Below are 24,435 nucleotides of genomic sequence, written 5' to 3' on the forward strand. Positions count from 1 at the left end.
AGAAGATCCGTCAATATTTTGAAAAAACCAATGGGTTGTATTTAGAATGACATAGGAATGATGTGAAAAAATATTGGACTTCATATTCGAATTCAATTTCGAGTTATTTTGGTTTTACTATAAAAATTTCAAGTGTACGAACACTTTTGGGAGCCACTGTATGAATTAGCAATCCTTTCTCCTTTACAGTAGCGTCACTAGGGTTTGGCAGGAGTGGCTCTTGCCAGGGGCACAGCAGCCAGGGTGATGGCATTTGGACTGATTAAAAAAAATATTTTGAAGAGTGTTTTTTTTTTTATTATAGAATTTGAAAAATGCTTTAAATTAAAAAAAAAAAAACTTGCAGAGAGCTACAGGGGGTATATATAATCTACTGAGAAGGAACATTGGGCAACATTGAAAACAATTCTAAAAACGAAAATAAGAAAAAAAATTACAATGCTGCATTCTATTTGTCAAAACAATTAATCAAAATGTTCCAAAAAAAAAAAAGTGTAGGAGGTCACAATGACCTCTGATGACTTCCCACGTGGGCGACCTTGGGGGGAGAGGGGCGCAATTTCTTTAGTTCGCCAGGGGCACTACACTCTATAGTTACGCTACTGCTTCTTCACAAAGAAACAGCACGTCCTTCTTGTACTGGAGGTGTTTTTGATTTTTTAAAAGTATAAATTTAACATTTCAACTAAAGACATTTCTTCAATACAAACTTTTATTCAAAATATCATTTAAAATGGAGGACTTTTGTCAAAACAGCAACTAAGTCTGCAATCAATTCATTATCACTCAAAAACAGCTATTTTTCATATGCATATATAAACTTTTTATACATTTCCACAAAGACTAACATATACACAGTGAAATATAACAAAGTAGATTATTTTTTTAGCACATAAAAAACAAAGTTTTGTGGCATTATAAAACTTTGTGTGTTTAAGACTGTCTATAAAAAGAAGTGGAAAGAAACCCAGCAGTTCTGTTGTTTTTTTAAACTAGATAATATACCACGGTAATTCATTAATTTTTCATTAAAAACTCCAAAACAGATTAATGCAAGAAAAATTGTTACTGATTTGACATCTCTTGATACTACTGTTTGACCACGGATTGTTTGTAATTTGCAATCGGCCAAGTTAAGACAATTTCATATGAATGAATCTAGCAGGGGAGAAGGAGAAATATTTATTGTCTTCATTGAGGCGAAAATGAGTGGAAACAAAATGAGTTGCTATGGAAACAATAAACATAAAATAAAATGTTTTCACTGCATTGGGAAATTTAAAAGCAAAATCGTTAGGTCAAAATTATGTTGTAAACAAAATAAATCAATTATAATCGCTTATATCAAAAATAGCGATGGGATTTTGATCTTATTTATTGTCTTCATTGAGGCGAAAATGAGTGGAAACAAAATGAGCTGCTATGGAAACAATAAACATAAAATAAAATGTTTTCACTGCATTGGGAAATTTAAAAACAAAATTGTTAGGTCAAAATAAATCAATTAATTTTTGAGTGAAATGATAGATCAAATATAGTTTTGAGTTAAAAAAAAATTATTGCAATGAATAAATTATCCCTTTTAAAAAACTGAGTCGAAGCAATTAAGAGGTGCACATCTGTCTTAGAAAAACTACTATCCCTGAAAGGTAATTGACACATTCATTTCCGCCTTTAAACCGGATATTAGCCTTTCCATATAATCGGTGGTCAGACAGTACATAGTAAGTTTATGAAGTTTTCAGTTAATTTCCTTATTCAAACAAAGAACAATAATTCAGAACTTTAAACTGGCAGTCATCTTTAAGGTCTCTTTTGTCCTGAATTTTTCATTCATCAAGGGAGGTCCAGTTCCGATCACTTTGTCTATCAAGGTTGACCACATTTTGCAAGTGAAGGTAAATGAAAATAACTCTGACCTTTACAAGGAGAGAATGTTCTTAGCCCATTAAATTTAACAATATGCTTCTAAATTTTACACATTGTAATTTTAAGCAGATAACTTCTAAGAACAACAAAATGACTGGAACAAGAATTAATTGTTTTGAAGTTATTCTAACATAAGCATTTAACTTAGAATATCATCAAAATTGTGAAGCAGAAGCTTTCATTTCAACAGCACGTAACTTTTATGTCTTTGTAGAAACTGGATGTTTGTTTACGTTGTCATTGAATCAGTGATAGAACAAAAGCATTAATATCATTTTCAAAGACCAAATCATTTCCCAATGAAGGAATTAGAACATACTGTTCTGAATATCATCATTGGTCTCTTTAACAATTTTTTTTAACAAGTGTATTTCTTAGGACTAATTTAAAAAATCTTAATTTTTTTAAAGCCAAATTTTTAACAAACAATAACAAATTTTATAAATCATGAACTGCCAGGTTTCCGGCACTTTCACATTTGTAACATCAGTTGTTAAAACACAAATCAAAGTTTTAATTCTTTGTCAGCTGGCAACTGCTGAAAATAGGAATTCACAATATCTTCTGTGACTTCGGTTAATGAAGCTGGTTTCCAAGTAGGTTTATTATCTTTATCAATGAGAACTAAAAAACAAATTAAAATGATCACAGGGTATTATTTTTAAAATGCAATGAACATAAAAGACAATCATAAGCACATATACTACACCATTGTTTCCCAACCGAGGGTTCGCAAAAATAATAATGTAATGGCGGAATTTTAACATGTTTGCTGTTTGAGATGAAGTCTTAAGATCAAGAGTTTTTAATTCATCATTTATTCATTTGTTTCTTACTCTACTCAGCCTTTGACGAAAGGTTTTAAGTAATATAAGATCACCAAAAAAGAACAAGTTGTAATAGCCCGTATTGTTCGTGCCAGATTTTCTCGTAGACATTTGTTTCAGACATCTCTTGTGTCAGAAAAATATTTTTTAAATTTTAATACCCCTTTGGACAACGTCTCCTTGTGAAAAAGGATAAATAGAGAAACAAATTGAAACTAAACTCAATTTTAGAGTAAAACTGACAGATGTTTGAGCTTTTTTGTTCCACAATTATCCCATTAAGAGTTTTTTCAAAGTTAAATGAACCTCAGCAAAGAATAATCACTGGGTTTGTTCTTTGCTGAATTTCTAGTGAATTCCATTTCCTTTTATTATTTTAGTTCGTAGAAATATTTGTGCTTTTATATTTTGCAATTATGTTTTCATTCTTGTTATATTTTTATAACTATTGCAATATTATAAAAAAAAAATCTTTCAAATTTTATTGTGTGCTATTCTTTTTCTTTCCTCCTGACTTATTGCTTACTTCACAAAGGGTTCGCTATAAACCACATAACACTGTAATGTCATTAACTAAACTTGAGATTAGCCAAGCTTTTGACCAAACAACAAAAAGAGTGAGTTGAAGACTAAGTTACAATGAGAAGGAAGGGAGCTTAAGTATACTACTTGTGGTCATCTCTTTTTTTTTTCTCGTTTGTTTGAAATCACTGAAACACTAAAGGGATGCATCAAAAGAGCATCTGATTCCCTGAAAAAGTTTCGCTTTATGAATTAAAAAAACTGTTTCAATCGAACAAGTAACTGAAAAGCAGCAAATATGCATTCTAAAGACAATGAATCTAAAGGACAGAAAAATAGATAAGATTACAAATTAAAAAAAACTTTCACACATTTAAAATTTTATTGAATAAATTAAATAAATAAAAATAAACTAGCACTAACCAGCTCGAACACCTTCATGAAAATCCGACGCTTGCATAAACTTTTGGCTCATTCTATATTCCATTTTCAAGCAATCTTGAAGCGTCATATTGGCACCACGTTTTATTTGTTGGAATGCAACTTTCAACGAAGTTGGAGACTAAAATTTCAAAAAGACAAAAAAATATTAAATTATTCTAGCACAAATTTTGATATCATTAAAAAAAATACAAATAAATTAATTATAATAAGAATTGCAGTATGATTTTCAAATATCTTATCTTACACATATACAATTGGATAATAATTTATGAATTTCAGAAACATAATTTGAGCTTCTACAAAAAATGTATCACAGTGGGAGGGAAATAGCAACCAACATAAGTTTTTTACGGGCTTCAAAACGTACTGATGGGGTCCTTCACAGAAAAAGCACAGATTTGTGTCATCTGATATTTACATCAAACAATAATGTTTTAAAAATTAATATGAATGAATTCTAACCATTATAATAAAACTGAAAAAAAAAACAAAAAAAAAACTGCATTCTTAAAACATGTCCACAGATGGTGTAGTCAAGAGTCACATCTGTGGACTCTCATTCCTCACTCCTTTCTGGCAATAAATATTTTTAAAAAATGTTAAACAACATCAATAAATAGAATTTTTGGTTTAAAATATTGGACTCAAAACAAAAAAACTTTATGATAAACTTAAATGAACTTGTTACTTACACAGTAACTTACTGCACTTTACTTTTACCACATTTGCTTTTAAGTTTTGGAATTTTTTTGTTTTGTGATCAAAAATCATGTCTGTGACACTAACAGAAATTATAAAGAAAATAAATAAAAAATTTCAAAAGTAATCTCACTCGAAAAATATTTGGACCTGGGACTTTCTCGCGATTTGTTCTCACGTCTGTTAAATTGAAAAATAAGATTTTTAACTCTTTCAGGTCTGAGTTATTTCGACCATATCTCCCTCCAAACTGGGTTTTTTTTTTGGCAATTCGCATGATTTTTTAAAAAATACTTAGAAGATGTGTATTTTAGTAATTTTTACTGTATTACATACTTTAAGATGCTTTCTTTTGTAATAGGAACTATTTGAATGACATGAAAATCAATCTTTAGTAAGAAATTTTCGATAAAAGCATGTTTGAAACTAAAAAAAAAAAGTTCTGCATAGGAAAACATCATTTTTAACCATAAAAGCTTACCCAAACTAAATTAAAAACTTATCTAAATCTTGAACAAATACTGAAAATAGGTTTAATTTGTAAATAAACATTATTTAATAAAATTTGCTTTTGTATGGCACATTTCAAAGCACAAAATCGAATTCAAACCCCTGTTCTATTACGTTTCATGTAGTTATTTCTGACTGGTTCTGCCATTTATATATATATTTTTTTGAAAGTAAAGGGTTTGTAGAGAATATCTAAAAAGGCTAGAAATGTATAGAACTCTTACTTTTATAGCTAAGAGTATTTGACCCCAAGAGAATCTCAGGCTAAGTTAACTTCACCAAAAATGGCAACCCGAGTGACACTCTGGCATAGGCCTTAAAGGGTTAAAAAAATCTCTTTCAATATTTAAACATTTCACTTAGAGTGAGACAGAGGGTGAGAATTTCACACCCACATATTTTCCTCCAATGGGAACCCTGCATACACATATGCACAAATACATTAAATTCATAAAACTAAGCAGGTGGGAAGGGGCAGTTACTCTCACCTGATTCCCCAAATGATGGGCTTGTTTTGGGAATGAGAGTCAGGGACCAGCTGGCATTCAAACAAATGCCTTTCTGCTGAGCCACAGCTCAGACTTTTATTCTTAACTAGCTGTGTCATTCGGTTTTGCACGGCCTACCTCAAAAATAAAAGTTATTTCAAGTGCAACAAAACGGCTTGAAAAAAAAAAAAAAAAAAAAAAAATTACCAACAGATTGCGGAAAAATAACCAAAATGGAAGATCTCACTTCTCAATGATTTTATTCATGGTTATTAAAACTGAGCTTGTGACAAGCGATAAATTTCCGATTGATTATTGATGTTTCTTTGCTTAACAAGTAATAAAATTTTTTAGAAAATGTCAACTTTTACTTAGATCAAGTTCGTTTCCGTGTGATGAAACAATATTTATATAGCTTTAAAAGCTAGAGATAATGCTAATCTGAAAGCTTACCTACATTTTAGCTTAAAATTAGTTAAAAACAGTTACAATTTACATTCTAATTACTTTGGAACAAGTTTGATCTGATAGAGAAAAATCAGGGGTTTCTACAGGCATTTTATTCTAATTTTTGCAAGCATTTTTTCGCTTTCATAGTAAAAAAGTGTCATTTCTGGGTCCTAAATTAAAATTTGAATGGTTCTGTACATTTTTGGCGTCCCCCCCCCCCAAGTTCCTTTTCAGGTGCCCAAGTACCTACCTTCCAAATTTGGTCGAGATCTGACATAAACTGTGGATTTGCATAGGGGAACATTATACATACATATATATTCTCTGTTTTATTTATATAGATTTCACAACATTGGAGTTTGAAAGAAATCTCACAAACAAACGGGATTGCATGAACAAGTCTGCAACACAAAATTATCGAGCAAAATTTTATGCAATAAAAACATGCAAATAACAAAAGTTAAGATATAATATGAACTATCGCTATAAAGAAAAATCACCAACCAATTTGCTTAGAACTTCGTGCTGTTTCCGAGACCATTCGGAACCTTCTTTCTGAAGAGCATTCATAATAGTTTCAACACTGTCAGCTTCAAATACAGTATTCATTTTCCCCATGACAGGTTTTAAAGCAAATTCTTTCTTGTAATCTATCTCACACTAAAAACAATAACATTGATTTCTTGAGTACTTCAATAAAATGAACATCTTTTTACAAACACACATAGCATATTTTAAGTAAAAGTACACACTTGGTTTGGTTTTAATAAAAATATGAAGGTCTAAGTGAGTTTGTTTGAAAATTTTTTGCAAATAATGTTTATTCAATTTTAAAATTATGATAATGACGACCATTTTGAACAATTTATCAACAAAATGACTGTAGTACAGTATCAATTTACCAACTATTCAAAACAATTAAGGACTGTTACCATTCTAATAACCAATCTTTGAGATAACCGATCGTTCACAGAAAAAAAAGCTATAAGAAAAATAATTTGTTCCAGACCAATTAAAGTTTTTGCAATGATACTCAACAATTTTTGTCACAGGTGATTGAAAAATTTTATGCATGAAAATTAAAAAAAATAATAAAATAAAAAATCCTTTTTTACATATTAGACAAAACTTTAAGGGCCTGGGGAGTGGACAAAATATATTTTGATTTTAAAAGATTATTTACTTTCTTTAAACATTTGATATCAATACACAACTTTCCCCGACACTTAACAATTTTCATTAAAAGAAGGGGGAAAAAGGAGAAGAATGTTATCATCTAATTCCCCAAAAAGCAGGAGCAGGAGAAATTTGTACGGCTGCAGGATACTAGAGATTAAACAATAAACAAAGAACATTGTGCCTAAAGCAGGAGGGTTGGTATGTCTGTTTTTGAACTACGTAAAAGAGAAATAAATTTATTCCTTAAATGATATAGGAAATAAATAAATTACAGAATTGAAGTAGTGAGCTAAATGTACATACTTGCTCCTGAAATTTCGATAATATTCTATCAATGTCAGCCAGAGATGGGTTCTCTAATCTCATTAAATCAAGCTCTAAATTTTTCAGCTGAAACAGAATAAATAATTTTTACAGAAGTTAGAAATTCATATTTACATAAACATATTTTTAGATTTCCATTGAAATCTCTACGCTCTAATATTAGCGATGTCTCTAAATGATACAGAATACAATAAACATAATAGTACAGCAGGGGTGAGGGTGAGTTCATGAAAAAATAACCAAAATCTCTGAAGAAAAAGCAGGACGGGGGAGTCATTTAATTTTTTTTTTAAACTTAGGTCCGTAATAGTTAAAAATACATAATTTTATGCATATGTACATTAGTTGCTTTTGACAAACATACATTTCTTAAATCAACAAATAAGCCTTAGTTCCTTCATCAAAATATTGTGTTTAATTAAACTTTTATGAGTTATAAAGTTACTTCTGAGCTCCTATTATATTAATTATCCCCCCCCCCTAAAAAATTAAGCAACAGCCTCACAACAGATGTTCTGTTTGTCATGTAATACATAAAGTTCCTAATCAATATATTATGAAGATACAATACAAAGATTTCATACAATTATTAATACATAAGTGAAATACTAAAGAATAACTAACAAGTAAAATGCATAAGCGAAATGTTACGTAAGTATTTAAAAAACTTAACATAATTGAAACAAAAATAAAATTCAGTCAGTGATTCAGCATTTAACTTCATGACATTTGACCAGGGGTAGCCCCCCACCATAAGGGCAAGGGCACACCCCCCTCAATATCGCAGAGGCCCTCCCAAATGAAACCCCCCTCAACCCCCCCCCCAGGTGGGCACCCCTGCATTTGACATTCTTAAAAAGCATGGTATCTTGTTTGTTTCAAAATTTTTAATTTAAAGAGTTTAACAATAAAGAAATATTTGTTTGTCTTTTAATAAGATAAAATAAACATCAAATGTGAGGAAAATGTAATCCCCATAGCAGATGCAGAGGTCCCAATTTTCAAAGTGAAGGTGTTAAAAGTATAAAAACGGCAACGTCGTATAAATTAATTTATTAAAGTAAAAAATTATTTTATAATACATACAATATTAAAGCTCTACAATTAAAATGTCATTCATTATTGACATAATGGAAGTAAAAATAAAATTAAACCAGAGATTCAAATTTTAATGTAACATTTTGGCTCTCGAAAAAAAAAAAAAAAAAAAAAAACCCGAATTATGCCGAAAAGGTTTAATTTACGATTTTAATGAAGAGGAATTTGATTCATTTGTCCCCTAACAAAGAGTAGTAAGCATCAAAAATGAGAAAAATTCAATTCTGAACTCAGAGACTAACAGATCACATTATTAAAAAATGGGCATCAAAAGTATAGCCAAATGGAAAAAAAAAATTATTACAATAAATTAATTTGTGCTTGCCATTTTAACAGGTCTACAGGATGAATAGATTAATTATCGACATCATCGCCAAAAATTAAGAAAAGGAAAAAAAAAAATCAGAAATCAGGAGATAAAAACACGACAAAAAACATAAGAATTCTAGTGTTTAACAAAAGCGCAAACACCACTGCATCACCCTGGGAAAAAAGAACAGATTAATTTGCAATTTCATATTGGAATATCTTAAATTTTAGAAAATTAGGTTTTTCTGAAAATATTCAAGTTCTAGTATTTTGGAAGAAGAAAATTCCCGAAATTCCATAAAATATGGATTACATTCAGTAGTAAAGATTTTAAAATATTGAAGAAGCAAAAAAAAAAAAAAAAAAAAACCCTTTCCTATGAGAAAACTTACGTTAGTTGTATCAACAAAATGAGTGGCAATTCCAGCTTTAAAAACATCACGACCTTGTAAGCGATATCCAGTGAGAGCAAGAAAGATACCCATTTTTCCAGGAAGTCTTGGAAGGAAGTAACTACCACCCACGTCAGGAAAAAAGCCTTTTGCATGCATAAAGAAAAGATCATTTTTTCAACAGCATAAAACACAAAAACAAATAGGAAAATAAAAAAATAATAAACACAACCTTTGTCTCCAAGTTTGACATTTTAACTCAGATCTTTTATGATTAAAATCCCGGTTTCTAAGCATATTTTTAGCAAACAATTCATTTGGAAGCCCACCCCCCCCACAATTGTTTATTTTATACAAAAACTATACATTGATTATGGCTGATGAGAAATCATCTGATAAAGATGACACTACATTTAGCAACACAGCTCATCATCTTTTATACATATAATAAAATAAGATGTTTGTTGGTAGTGTGTGTGTGGCGCGCTTCCCGGGAAAACGGTAAGGCCTAGAAAGATGAAATTGGGTATACAGGTGCAATTTTTGCCAAAGATGTGCAAATCGGGCTTTGATTTTTGATATTTTAATTAGAAAAAAGTTATTTAATGTTATATGTGTTTTTTTCCACTTTTTACCTCACAGACAAACATTTTTTGTACTACAGCGTAGGAAATTTAATTTTAAATATGATGAACAAAAGAAAAATCGTAGATAGAGCAAGTTTTGGATTTTTTATGAATTTTTGAAAAAACCTTTATCTTGCATTTTTTCCTGGGTTTAGTTTTTTTTTGAAACTCATCCTGCAAAATGTACAAAAGCCTCTTTTCTAAAATTTAAAAATGTGATAGTGAGAACAATTGACTCTTTTTAGAAAAAGTTAAAAAAAAAAAAACAATAGTTTTTTCTTTTTTACAATTTTTTAAATGCAGAACTCCCCGCCCATTTTTGCATGCCCGCAGAGGGGTTGAAAAAAATTCTTTCTTTCTGCTGTGACGTCACAACCTGGATTTCGATTCGGTATAGAAGAATCGAATCTCCATCGCTACACTTTTTATTATTTCTTTTTACAATTGCTTACTGCTATATTTTTAACGGTAGCGCTTGCATTTCCTTATACTTTTTTTCACTTAGGGGTTTCATTTCTTTCTTTTTTTCGATCCCTTCTCCTCTCCTGCCGGAAATTGTGCTTAATTATTTTACGTTACATATTTGCGCCCATTTAATTCAATAAAAACAGTGAGATTTTTTTTTTCAGAAACGCTACTTTTTGCACACTACAGGGAACAAAAGATAGAACTTTTTTTTAATTTTGTGGTTTTTAATTAAATAAATAAAATGCAAGGTGCATTTGAGTGATCTTTTTTTTTTTGTTGAGAATAGGCGGTTAGGTAAAATAAATATCGTATAGGTAGATAGAAGCCGCCGAAGGCGGCAATCTTAGCGTGAAACGGTGTATGGTACAAAACACAACTGGAGATAGATACAGAATATATATATGTATATATTTGAATTAAGTTTGATATAGATAGATATAGATTGATAAAAAACGTCGCACAATTTATTTAAACAGCCGCCTAAGGCGGCAATCTTGGGGTAAGAAGGTGAATGGCAAGTAAGCCAAACACCCACCATAGGCAGTTGTTTGCATAAAAAGGCGAATGGCAGAAAAAGGCGAACTAGCTGTTTGCCGCAGACAGGTAGTAAGAAATAAAACAAAAGCATTTAAATGTTTCAGAAATGTTAAACTTAACCATAAAAGATAATCCTAACTGCAGTTTTGCATCAAATAGAGTGCAGGTGCCTCCATCTTGTGAGAAAACTGGGAGTACAGGCAATTGGCATCCACCGATAGTGGTACTACATGAAAGAGTGGATGTAATGCCAGGGAATAGCACTAGGTCTGCAAAAGGCAATGCCTCTACCACAGCTCCATTAGAAAAAAATTAATTAAAGATAATTTGGGATTTTTATTTAAGTGTGGGAGCAAAATTATCTCAAAGATTTAGTTACAATAGCAGTTGTTACTAAATTCGCACATACTCATATAAAATGTAAAAATTAATAAAATATAATTAAAGAATAAATTTATACCAATAGCTGCTTCTGGCATAGCACACACGGTTCTTTCAGTGCATACTCTATATGCACCATGTACTGAAATTCCAATGCCCTGTGAAAATCGTTAAGAAAAAAATCTTAAATTAATTCAAACAACATATTCAGTATAATACAAATTTGTAATATAAACAAAAGATGTAAAATTGAATGATTGGAGAGTCCTGTTGAATACTAACAGCAAAAGAGATAAGACTTCATTAATAATATTGTCGCCTCAGAACCAGGGCTGTGGAGTTGAAGTCGGACTGATTTTGGGGTCAAGGAGTCGGAGTCATTTGAAAACATACCGAGTCCGACTCCGGGTTTTTTTAACTTTCACTGACTCTCCTTGCAATTTTTAAAAACTGACTACCAATTTATTTGATTACGTGTACAAAGGCCTACTTATAAGAAAATAACTCATTGTGGTAACCAGGTGGTTTGATTGTTTATCGAACTTTTTGTAACAGCTACCTACGCCACAGTCTCCTAGTTTGATTATTTTCTAACTTTCTTTAACTGATATCAACTGTCAGCAAACAGTTTTTTCGCCTAACATTTTCTAAGTAATCACTTTCATATAAAAATAATTATATATCTTTTACCTCAATCTCAGCTATAAAATAGTAAAAGGAATGTATCACTTGAGCAAGTCGGGAAACTTCTGACGGTGCTTGGTAAATTCAAATAAGTGTTGGCACGAAAGAAAACGCGGATCCAAAATATTCAATAAAACATAAATGTTTTGTAAATCTAAAGACTTTATCTAAGAAAGCTTGGTTATCACTAAAAATAAAATCAGTATATGATTTATTGGTTATAACACTCAATAATTGCAGTTAATCCTAAAATCTTCATATTAAGGTTAATTTAAAGCTGCCAATTAAATTAAAATTAAGCCAATAAATGTAGGTATAGTAAAAGCTATTCATACAAAGCTGTATACCGCCACATCTTGTGTAAAATTTGCTCCAGACGTACATGTACCCGACCTTTTCCTGCAATACAGTGCAATGTTTTCGTTGAAATTTTTAAGATGAAATCTAAGATTTATAATTGGGGAAATGTTTCAGAATTAATATATTTCAGTTTTTATAGAAACTGAAATTAAATTGAGCTGTCACCCACCAGATGGGAGTCACCTGGGAGGGGGTAGGGGAACACCTTCTCGAAAGAAAAGTTTTTAACAAAGCAAAAAAAGTTTTTTTCTCTCTCAAGTTACAGTTTGAAAAATTAAAAGCACAGGATTTCATTAACATTGATTTGTTAAACATTAAAGGGAAGCAAATTAATCCTTTTCAATTTTTCAAAAATGGGATTTCTAAGTGATCTCACTTTAGAAATTGCAACTATTGGATATTTTGATTTTCAAATTCGACTTCTAACAATGTATGCATATATAAATAAGGGTATTTATATAATCCCCTCCTCCTCCCATTAAAAAAAAAACTAAATTAAAATGTGCATTGCACAATTATGACAAAGTATCCTCATCCCCCCAAAAAGGAAAATGAATTTAATTAAAATATGCATTACAGTTTGAAAAAAAAAAACAAAAAAAAAACATGCATGTGATTTGGGGGGAAAAATGAATAAATTAAAGTCACCCTCTCATTTAAAAAAAAAAAAAAAAAAAAAAAAACGCAATTAATATATGCAATACATAATATTACAAACAAAGTATGCCCCCCCCCTCCAAAAGGAAAATTAATTTAATCCAAATATATTTTAGTTAGAACAAATAAAAAATTCTCCCCCCCCCCTAGAAAAAAAAAGGATTTCATTAAAACATTCTATGGCAAGAAAAGAAAGCAAAAAAGAAATCCCACCCTGCCCTCTCCCTCATGTGAAAAAAAAGGAATTTAAATCAAATACTGGAGCAAAAAGTTCCCTTTCCATACAAAGAAAGAAAATTTAATTATAATATGCACTTAGAAAAAAATCTATAGCTCCCCCAGAAAGAAAAGATTTTCATTCATATAAGCACCCCTATCTGAATAACAATTGGTCAACAGAAAATACCACACAGATTATCAAGTACTCCATCTGTTGCTGCAACCTACGACACCATAAAAAAGCCATTTTTTATGGGCTTAAATTATTTTTCAAACAGAGGTGAAAAAAATCTCGAAAATAAGTCTGCACAAGTCTTTCAAACAAACAAATACAAACACGTGCGTTGGAAACCACTGTTCTTTGATCAACACAAGGTTGCTTAAAAATTGCTCCACGTGGGGAGAAGTTCTCATTAGAACCGGTTTTTATCCATGCCATATCTCCTGATTTCCGATGTTACAGACTACCACGGTCATCAATGATCGCTCGATTTGGAACTCGCCAAAGTTTTTTTGTTGTAAAATAATGTCCCTATAATTTTATTTTTCTCAGAAAATTAGGTCTTTTCCTTAATTTGTAGTTGAGTTACTTTTTACCGCGAAACAGCTACCCTTAGGTATTGTTCTGCAGAATGGTTTTATTGCTGACATTTTTTTTTTCTTTTCACTTTTTTCCCCCCTTAATGCAAAATCTTTCTGCACAAACTCACTCTCATTCTGCGGCAATGTAGTCGTGTCGGAAGCTTTCTGCCACGGGGCTTTCAAGTTGTTCACTCATTCTTCAGGTTATATTCATTCATGTTTCATAATGGAAATATGACTATAACAAAATACTCATTGGGTTCCTTCCACTTTGTCACAAGGCATGACTATTTGTGTCACATAACAACTTAAAAGGCATGGAAATTATCGGATTCAGATTTTGCAAAGATTTTTATTCTTATAAGCCTTAAAATGCACTCCACACAATAAGACAAGAAGAATTAAAAGTTATGAAAAAAAAATTAATTTACTTACCCCTCCCATTGTTATTCCATCAATAAGTGCAACATATGGAATTTGTAATGTGCCTAATGATAGGGAAAAAGAATAAATAAGTATTATATTTACAAAGAAGTGAAAGTTAGATCAAACATTTATAATGGGGTTGTTTCCTACAGTCAAAAGTAGTTAAAAAAAAAAAAAACATGGATCCAGGAAATACTTTCATTTTCCCAACAGTTATTTTTTAATTAATTTTTTAAATGTCCGATTTTTCAAACAAGGCGTGGTCTTGATAACGTTACAAATGATGCACTTTGCCGCATTTTTCTACTACGTTTCCACATTATGATAATCAAGAAGTGAATTAAAATTGTGCTCAATGCTCGCTATCAACCATATCGTTGCCAATACACGTGAGTAAAGATGCAAATTAAATATTTTGTTCTGTGAATGGCAACACTGAATGGCATTTCATCATTTGTGATGTCATCGGCAGAAGTATAAACAATAATAGCATACCGATTTAAGTAATTTTTTAAAAATATTAAACTTAAACAAATTATTTAAAAAATGGTCAGATCCTATGATTTTAAGCATGCTCTTTCAGAAAAAAAATACTTTTAAATTTTTGGAAAAGACCCCATTCTTTCATGAGGAATGTCTTGCTGAATTTATTTTCAGATGCCAGCATTTCCCTAAACTCAGGTGATATTTAATTTTGAAACAAATTTCCCACCAAGTTCATTTTGGCTTTAACTTACTTCATGTCCACATATCAATCTTTTTTGTTGCATTTTTACTTTCTTCTATATCTAATATATAGAAGAAAGTATTGGATTCGTGCAAATTTTCGAATTTCGACGGATTCGAACGTTTTGAGGTGTGCCGAGTCCATTTCGACTATTTTTGGAAAATGTCTGTCTGTCTGTGTGTGTGTATGTATGTGTGTATGTGTGTGTGTGACCAGTTTTTTGTGGCCGCTCTACAGCAAAAACTACCGCATGAAATCGAACGAAATTTGGTACACATATGTGCCCCTATGTGAACTTGTGCCCATTGGTTTTTGGCGCGAATTCCTCCAAGGGGGGTGGAGCAATGGGACGTTTTTTTGAGTTACGCGTGCTTGCTATTCCTCAGGAAGTAATTGGCGGAATCAAACAAAATTTGGTCCATATGTTGCCATTAACAGGAACAGGTGCTGATTCAATTTTGGTGTCAATAACTCAAACGGGGGGTTGAGCTATAGAACGTTTTTTGTCGTCAATTGTGACTGCTGTATCTCAAGAAATAATGAACAGAATGAAAGAAAAATTTATCTTCAAGTAGTCCTTAGTGGGTATAAGAGCTGATTTTATTTTGGTGTCAACAGCTAAAAAGGGGGTAGCGCAATTGCCCGTTCTTTTTTTCCATTGTGAGTGACCTATCTCAAGAAGTAATGCTACGTTCTGGTTGAAATTTGGAATATATGTGAATCCATATGTAAACAGGCTTTGGTTCAATTTTGACGCCAATCGCTCCAAGAGGTGTTTTTTTTTTTTTTTTTTTTGCGAATAAAAATAGCTTTATTAATGCAACAATAACAATAAGAAAGATAAATCGTAATAGATTGTCATCTGCGTATTTCTCGTGATTTTAATTGTATGGAAATGATCGGAAATATTATCTCAATGATTTAAAATTTTTAATTGTTGCCATCTTATGTTTGTTAACAAATAAAATATTTGTAATTAATTCAAGCAAGGCTTTTAAAATAACTTTCAATTTTCGCTCTTTGTTTTGCTTTTGCAATAATTCATACATTGGAATGGTCGTCAAGTTTTTGCATGTGTAATTTTGTTTTTTTTTTGGGGATATTGCTTCCTCATCAAGCATGGTGAGGGATCAGAAAAAAAAATATATAGAAGAAAGTTTCGTGATGGCCACAACATACTAGTTCTATGTATTACCTATATCTCAAATGTCATCAAAAGATGGTGTAGGCAAACTGTTGTCAACTGTTTTGATTTGAAATGGAATGACTCCAGTTTAATGTGGGGGAATTCCCTGCACAAATGAGTCTGCCTGTGGTTGCTTCATTCATGGTAAATAACATTTCTAAAGGTATTAGAGATAATGAACACTTTTAAACAAAAGCCTGCTTGAGCAATCTTAAGAAAAAGTTCATACAATTAAAAAGTGAGGCGAGGATGATTCAACTTATGATAATAAGATACATAGAATAACAGAAGGAACTGAAAGCTGAAACTGATCAAAGAAAGTTCAAAAATTCCTCCTCACCCTGTGGAATTTTATTTTTTGGCACCACATCAAGACCATTTTGACTCCGGGTCATCAGTAGAGTTGGTTTTAAGAAAATGCAAAACAAGAACTTAATAAGCTTAATATCAAGATGCATATACAAACTTTGTATATTCTCCTATATTTTTTTGACTGAGAGAGAAAGCAATACTAAAGTGGTTCCTTATTAAAACAGATTTTCTTCCATTCTCCAGTTTTTCAGTTGGTTATCTTTTGTTCTCTTGTTAATAATATTTTTATTGAAGAAAAAACTACTACTAATATATACCTTTTTTTCTTTAATTTAAAAATTATATTTTTTGTAAGTGATCACAATGTTTTAAAACTCCATATTAGAGAAAAAAAGCCAAAATATTCAAAAATTCTGTAGTTTTTTTTAAATTTTATTATAAGAAGAATTTACTTTGACAGAAAGTAAATAAAAAATGAATTCAAAATAAATGATTGAAAGCAAAATTTAACAAACCTATTAAATTATTCAATTGAAATTCTTCACGAAAGAAATCTTCCCCCAAACTTCGGATTTCCTTCTCTATGTGCTTGAACAAGTGCTGCCAACAGGAGACAGAACATGTTAACCTACGATACAGAGGAAAACACACAAGCTGAAATAGACACTGCGCTGCATTAGGCTTATACAAATAATACCATTTGGCAAAATTATAATATTCTAATAATTTTATACCAGTTAAAGCATTATTGTTAAAATGAGACACATTTTCTGCAAACAGTAAGTAATATGATTCAATTTTCAAAAAACTACTATCAGGTTTTATAAAATTAGCCTTTTTTACAGCAAGCATAGTAATTTAAAAGCTAAATTAGTGTAGTACAAAAGGTCAATTTACTTTTTAGGAGCGTTCTTTGTCCCCCCCCCCCCCCCCCCCCAAGAGTTAAAAATATTAACCTTTTTTTAAAGCTAGAAATCTTCACGGAAATAATTTAGTTTGACTCTTCGACAAATTATAAGAAAGTAATGTGCTACTTAAAACAAAATCTGTTAATATATGTGCTCTACATTTTTTTTTTATTTCATAAAACATTAAACAAAAATATAATTTACATAAAAGACCATAAAATCCTGGCTTTTTACTACACATTTTTTTATAAATTTCAGTGAAAATTACAATTTATATTGACCTTAAGAAATAATTTAAAAAACAATAAAACAAAAAAGACACTATTATACAAAGATAATTAAAAAAAATAATAATAAACTTTCTGTTACAATAGAGAAGTGTAGCTGAGCAAAGATTCAGGGAACTTTCTCACTTTTTAAAAATATTTTACACTAGTGTCTTCTGACTCATATTTTTAACAGAAGCACCCTTCACCTCCACACACTTTTTGATTTCATTAACTTACGCTTTTATCGGAAAATGCCCCTGAACTTTTTATTTTGCCATGGACTATATAACTGGTTCTATGTAACCCTTCTCCCCAAATTGATTTTTTAGATTAAATTTCTCGAATATATTACTTTTCAAAAATAAATTATTATATAAAGAGAAAAGAAAACATTAAGAAGGGGGAGGACATTAATCAAGTATTTTTTAAAAACTTTAAGTCTCAAAATATGTAGTTTGCTTATAACAGTCCAGAAGATACGGTAAAACAAACAAGTTCGAAGTTAACCCCATATGAAAATTTTTGAATTCCTTTCCCAGATAATTTCCGTCTAGATCGAGTAAATATGAATTACCTATTAGAATTTCACTGCATTAAAAAAAATATGGGCTAAATTTCAATTTCCTTTTTTCATTGAAAATTTGTCAAAATGAACACTGACAAAGAAACGGGGGGGGGGGGGGGGGGGGGACGACGACTTTAAATGTCCCTTATAAATTATTTGACCTTTACAGAAATTTTGCAATCTATATTACACCAAGAAAATGGCAATACCTCTCACATCACCTCCAGCACAAAATGCACGATCACCGGAACCTTTAACTATCACCATTTTTATTGCAGGATCTGAATCCCATGCCTAAGAAAGAGAGTGGGACAATGATCATTTAAATTTGTCTAGGGGGCTAAAGTAGATAGTAGATATTACAAAGTTAATTTAACGTAAAGTTTGAAAACTAGTTAATGAATCAGAACATTTTTCTATGTAAAGTAGATATTCAGGAAAGCCACTTAATCTAAGAATATTAATAATTCTGATAGTTTCATCTAAGGTTGGAAAAAAAACTCCAAATAACCTGTTTCTCTTTTTGGTTGAAATAAGGTTTTCTTTTTTTAAAACCAGTTTTTTTTAGGGTTTAAACACTTCTTGTAAGAAGAAATCCATAAATACATACAAATGAACCTTGACGTAAGTAAATAATCAAAGAAATAATTTACCCTGAGAGTTGATGATTAATTATAAATAATATGGAATAACAGCTTGTAATTTAATTTTCTCATAACTATGGCTTTCTAATAAGATAAATAAATACCTTTGTGCTGAATAGTAAAGTCAGAACAGACAACGTAAGTAGAAGCAACAAATTTGTAAATACTTACGTTGTCTGTTCTGACTTTACTATGGCTTTCTAGTTTAAATAAATGAATGAAATAAAGTTAAAACCATGCATTCATAAGCATAGAAAGTATTCTACAGTATCTACAAATGAGTCCAGGATGGCAACAGAAACAATCAAAAAAAGTTCTCTGACTTTTTCCTGATTAGGGGTGCACTCAAAAGGACAAAAAAACTTTTCTGGGTTAGAAAGTACAGTTTAAGTATTTCTGAAATTTTCAAAATTTATAAAATGACACCAGAAACAAAGAAAAGTGTGGCTCAAGTCATGAAGAGAATTTCTTATCATTATCTAGCTTTCAATCATAACTTTGAGTGTAGAAACAAGCTATTTGTAGAAACATATTTTTTGAAAGTGTGGTTTGAAATGACTAAAACTGCACTTTTCTTCGTTTGTCGTGTCATTTTCTTGGAATTTTTGAAAACTACAGGAATACTTAAATGGGGTTGTTTCCTTCAGTCAAAAGTACTACTTTTAGTCACAAAAATTGATACATTAAGCAAAAAAAAAAAAAAAAACATGGACCCAGAAAATACTTTCATATTTCCAACAGTTATTTTTTAAAATGTCCAATTTTTCAAACAAGGCGTGGTCTTTATGACGTCACAAATGATATCCTCTGACCCATCTTTCACCGCATTTCCACGTTATGATAATCAAGAAGCGAATTAAAATTGCTCACTATGCTTGCTATCAACCATATCATTGCCAATACACGTGAGTAAAAATTCGAATTAAATATTTTGCACTGTGAATGGCATTTCATCATTTGTGATGTCATCGGCAGATGCATAAACAATGAAAGCGCACGAATTAAAGTAATTGTTTAAAAATATTAAACTTAAACAAATTATTTAAAAAATGGTCAGATCCTATGTTTTTAAGCATACTCTTTCAGAAAAAATACTTTTAAAATTTTAGAAACGACCCCATTGTCTTTCTGACCCAGAAAAGTTAATTTTGTCCTTTTGAGTGCATTATGAAAAGTGCTAAGTATTTTTCAAAAAATTCTGTTATTTTATTCTTTTTAGTGTAAATGTATTTCAGAAATAGAACAATGGGAACTGATGTGATATACCCCACCCTTGGCGACTTTTTCCTGTTGGCGCCAAGAAAACGATGTATGACGACATATGTCATACATCGTTCTTAGCGATGCTTTTTTAGCGCCAACAGGAAAAAATCAGATAAAAAAACATGATCAAAGCACTTCAGAACACAATATATATAAAAACAACATAAAAGCACAACAAAAAACATCACGAATATATGCTTCAAAAATGTACAGGGCCGGGGTTTTTTGTAAACATATTAAAATACAATGAAATAAATTATTGTATTAATTACAAGTCGAAATTAATGCATTAATTTTTTTTTCATCATTTCTCCGGGATAAGAGCCCTTGGTCTCATAGTACTTTCGTAATGAGACCTTGGCTCGCCGGCCCTGCCTCGGTCTCATTACGAAAGTACTATGAGACCTCTGGCTCGCCAGTTATCCCTCCGACTGTTAATATACATTACAGTCGGAGTATGGTCACAGTTATGTATATTTATGTATATTATGCATATTCATGTGTATGTACACCCAAGGGTGGCTCCTTCCGTTCAGTGTAGAATAATGACACAGTTTTAAGTGTGAAATATGCACCATTATTGTGCAGATTTATTAATAAAATTCAGCATTTTTAAGAGTACAGCCGAAAGAACTTTCAATTGTTAACATAAAATTCAGTACCTAAAGGAGGCACGTTAATGTCTAAATAATTCGTGGCATCAATAAGAATTAACTTTTAGAACAAAATAACCGTACTATTTCTGTAAAATTAATTTACATACAGTAAAAATAAAGTTAAAAACTACAAGAACCCCTCAAGGATTTGTAAAAACAAAGAATTTTGGAAGTGAGAGGTTTTTTTTTGAATTCTAAAATAAAGAACTTACCTTTTTATATGGTATAAATATTCACACTCAGTCTAAAACAATACATCATATGACAATGGCACGTTACAGATACACACCACGTTGGAGTTAACTTTTAATTAACCTTCAAGTTTGAAGAAACTGGCATTTTCTAATGTTTTCACTTCAAAACACAACTACTGAATTTAAACTAACACAAAATAAGCATTCCTGTAAGGTATATTGCACGAAACAACACCACGTATCTCTCCTGCGTGAAACCCAAACAACCCAAGTAAACAAGTTTGAACAGATCTGTAAGAGGTTGCTAAACACAGGTTAGTTTGGCCAGGGATGCCATGCATAAAAAATTATCGCCTCATTGGCGAGAAAAATATTTTAATTTTGTGCAAAAAAATCGAATGTCGCCAAATGGGGGGATATATCACATCTGTACCGATTAATGTTACCATCAACAAACTTTACCTTATTTTTTCGTATAAATGTTTCCTACTAAAAGAAACAAAACTTATATACATGTCTAAAACTTGAAGTAGTTGACCCTAAAAATTAATCCTTGTTCCTCTCTAGGATTTATTTGTTTGCTCATTTAATTAAAATCATTTAAATATTAAAGTTTTCCCAAACTAATTTATGTTTCAAAACATACAAGTTACTTGTGATAAAGATCCTAATATGTCTCTTTAATTAGCCCCATTATCGATTATAGGCATAGCTGAGGCCAAGAGCAATGATAGGGAATACATTTCAAACTTGCTCCAGAGAAGCCATTATTCAAAACTTTCATTATGATTCCCGTTAATATTACTGTTGTAATGCACCAAATATTTCTAACAATAGGTTTTAATCATTTAATGGGGAATTTACATGAAATTTACTGTTTTTCATCTGAACCGAAAAAATAATTTTATTTTAGAATTTTAAGTTTTCAGCCTTTATTTGAACGTTTAAGATTAAGCAAATCATTTAGTGAAATCCCGAAGTCTCTAAGTGGTCTAGTTGCTGAGATATAAGCAAAAGCAGGCCTCAGATTGTTTTTTGACAATCAGGCCAAGTGATAGAACCGAAATGTATTTTGAAGGGGAAGAGAATTGCCAGTGAATGATAATTGTGATGCATGAGAAATCGTCAGAACACTGTGGGTGCAGTATTGCAAAGATATTTTGGCTCTGTAGTTTTAGTGAAATAAATGTCTTTTTTTGAAGAAAAGGAAATACAGGGTGGCGACAAGAACTGGAAAAAAAAGTTCCCTGACTTTTTCCTGATTAAGTTCACAAAAATTTCCCTGATTTATGTTACCAATGATAATGGTTTCCTTTTTTTGCCCTACCTGAAAAGCATTGCATATTAAATAAAATGCAGTGTTTAGAATGGTTTAAGCAGTTAATTAAAAATATATTTTGAAAAGATGCATCTTTTTTTTTTTGGTAAAAATAGTATATTAAATTATCGACCGAGAAATATTGTAGGAAATCTAAAACAAATACTTTATTTCCAGGAACCAGTTAACATAAGAATTCTAAGAAATGTTTAAAATCACTCTTAAAGACATATCTAATTCTGATAAAACTAAAAAATTTAAATGGAAATAATCTTGAACTGAATTTTCAAGCAATGAAATTGTTGCTGCAAGAATAACAAGTGATAGTTAATGTATAGACGTAATGTAGTTTTACTTACGTAAATAATACTGCCGTGTGCAGGTAAACGGCAGTATCTGCAGATATTAGTTTTCCAGATATTTCACGAAATGTGTGGTGGATTCAGTACTAACAATAGTAAAATGTTGGAATTAGACTTTTTTCGCGCCCCTTTTCCAGCGGAACCCAAAAAAGCCAGTATGTACAATAAAGATAATGTATAATAGATGGCAAAAATGCAAAAAAAAAAAAAAAAAAAGTGCAGTTACTGCCCTTTACTTGCACACAGCAGAATAGACATATTTATGTGAAATAAATTGAAATCTTTCAATAACCAGTCATATTGAGTTTTTCTCTTCCCAAGAACTCAGGTTTTAGTGAATGAATACAGCATTTTGTTTATTAAAAAATGATAAAAAATATTTACTTATGTACACAACTCAATTTCAAATGATTTCATTAGTTATCGAAAAAAAATCTTAGATTACTTTAGTAACAAACAATATTTAAATTAAAAAAACAATTATTAATTTCAAAATGTATATATATATATGGTTTTAAAATTAAAAAGTTTTAAAGTCTGAAAAAAAAACATCGTGTAAACTGAAGTGACAGCAAATAACCATGCAAACCGTGGCAAAAAAAAAAAAAAAAGATTTTAAGTCAAAATTCAATTTTAACAATTAAATTAAAAACTCCAAGTGATTTTAAGATGTTTCCAGCATTAATTTAAAAAACAAAGATTTTTTTTCTTGAAATTGTGATAACAGTATGCTAATTACTTCAAGAGTAAAGGCAAGACAGCAAAGTCATTAATGACAGCTTCCTCTTTGCCTGTAGGGTTGTTTATTTTTTGTAGCTTGGAAAGAAAATTCAAGCAAGGTAAAATAAACAACTTTACAGATGCAATCTTAGGAAGCTAATCCTAAGATTGAATACTTTGACCTTGAGGAAAAAAGATGCACTAATATGCGGCACTGTATAATCGCACCTCATTAATTTTACTTTTTTAAAACAAATAATTGGCGGAAAATTCGTAGGGAATTGTATTTTATTTTGCAAGGAAAAAAATTTTTTTTTCTTCATTTAATCAATTTTGAAATTGAATTTTTGCTATTTTTTCAAAATTCCCTGAGTGATAAAGTTCCCTGACTTTTCCCTGATCTGTCACCACCCTGAAATATTATTGATTCTGGCGCCGTGCATTGATTAATGCAATCTTGACAAAGTAATTCATCATTTGAATTATAGTTCGTATTCAACACCCAGTATAATAAAAATTGCTTTAAAAAGTGTCAAACTAAAATAAGAAAGAAAAAGATACAGAACCTTCAGTTGCGGATAAATTTTTCGAATCATGCTCAAATTCAAAGAATTTAGAGCTTTGGGACGATTAAGAGTTATGACGCCTTTATTTCCTGCTGTCTCCAAAATGACATCACTTTCGGTACTCATTGTTCTCTGAAAACATAAAATAAATAATTCAAATTCAAGCACAAAAACATGAAATTTATCTTGACTTAAAACTAGGTAATTCTTTTCGCAGTAGTATTACCCACCTTCGCTGTTTTCACAAGGATTTTGGACACCCGGTGAGAACTGAAACATAAGAATGAAAATTTTGTGTTTTTATTGAATGCAGGCTGGATAAAATTATTGAAATATATTTCATAGAAACCATCATACTTTGAAAATACATCACATTAGATATTATTAAAAGATATAAAATAAAAATGACGTACTTTCGGGTGCAAATGGATAATATCGTGAACATGATCTAAATGACCTTTGAATGTTGAATTTCGTAAAAACGTTCTGTGAATTTGTTTAAATTTTATCGGTAAACTTTGCAGCAAAACAAATAAATTTCAATTGAAGAAAATTTTAAGAAGCTTCAGCCCAGACTTCTTAATTCAATTTTTAATTCTCATGGCACCACGAGAGTTCTTGTTTGTTTTCATGT

At 30.8% G+C, this 24,435-nt stretch overlaps 1 protein-coding gene across 1 annotated transcript; it reads right to left on the reverse strand.

Moving 5' to 3' along the window:
- Positions 1 to 1,815: 1,815 nt before the first annotated feature.
- On the reverse strand, positions 1,816 to 24,426 carry LOC129219750 (3-hydroxyisobutyryl-CoA hydrolase, mitochondrial-like). The gene is given in 13 exon segments (XM_054854044.1): positions 1,816 to 2,553; positions 3,702 to 3,840; positions 6,374 to 6,529; positions 7,352 to 7,438; positions 9,172 to 9,317; positions 11,263 to 11,341; positions 14,121 to 14,173; positions 16,852 to 16,903; positions 16,905 to 16,936; positions 18,288 to 18,372; positions 23,802 to 23,933; positions 24,032 to 24,071; positions 24,215 to 24,426. Coding segments are annotated over 13 exon segments (1,152 nt in total). The 5' UTR covers positions 24,247 to 24,426; the 3' UTR covers positions 1,816 to 2,434.
- Between the last annotated feature and the right edge of the window lie 9 nt (positions 24,427 to 24,435).

Source organism: Uloborus diversus, chromosome 4, assembly GCF_026930045.1.
Source record: "Uloborus diversus isolate 005 chromosome 4, Udiv.v.3.1, whole genome shotgun sequence".
In the NCBI taxonomy this organism is placed as follows: domain Eukaryota; kingdom Metazoa; phylum Arthropoda; class Arachnida; order Araneae; family Uloboridae; genus Uloborus; species Uloborus diversus.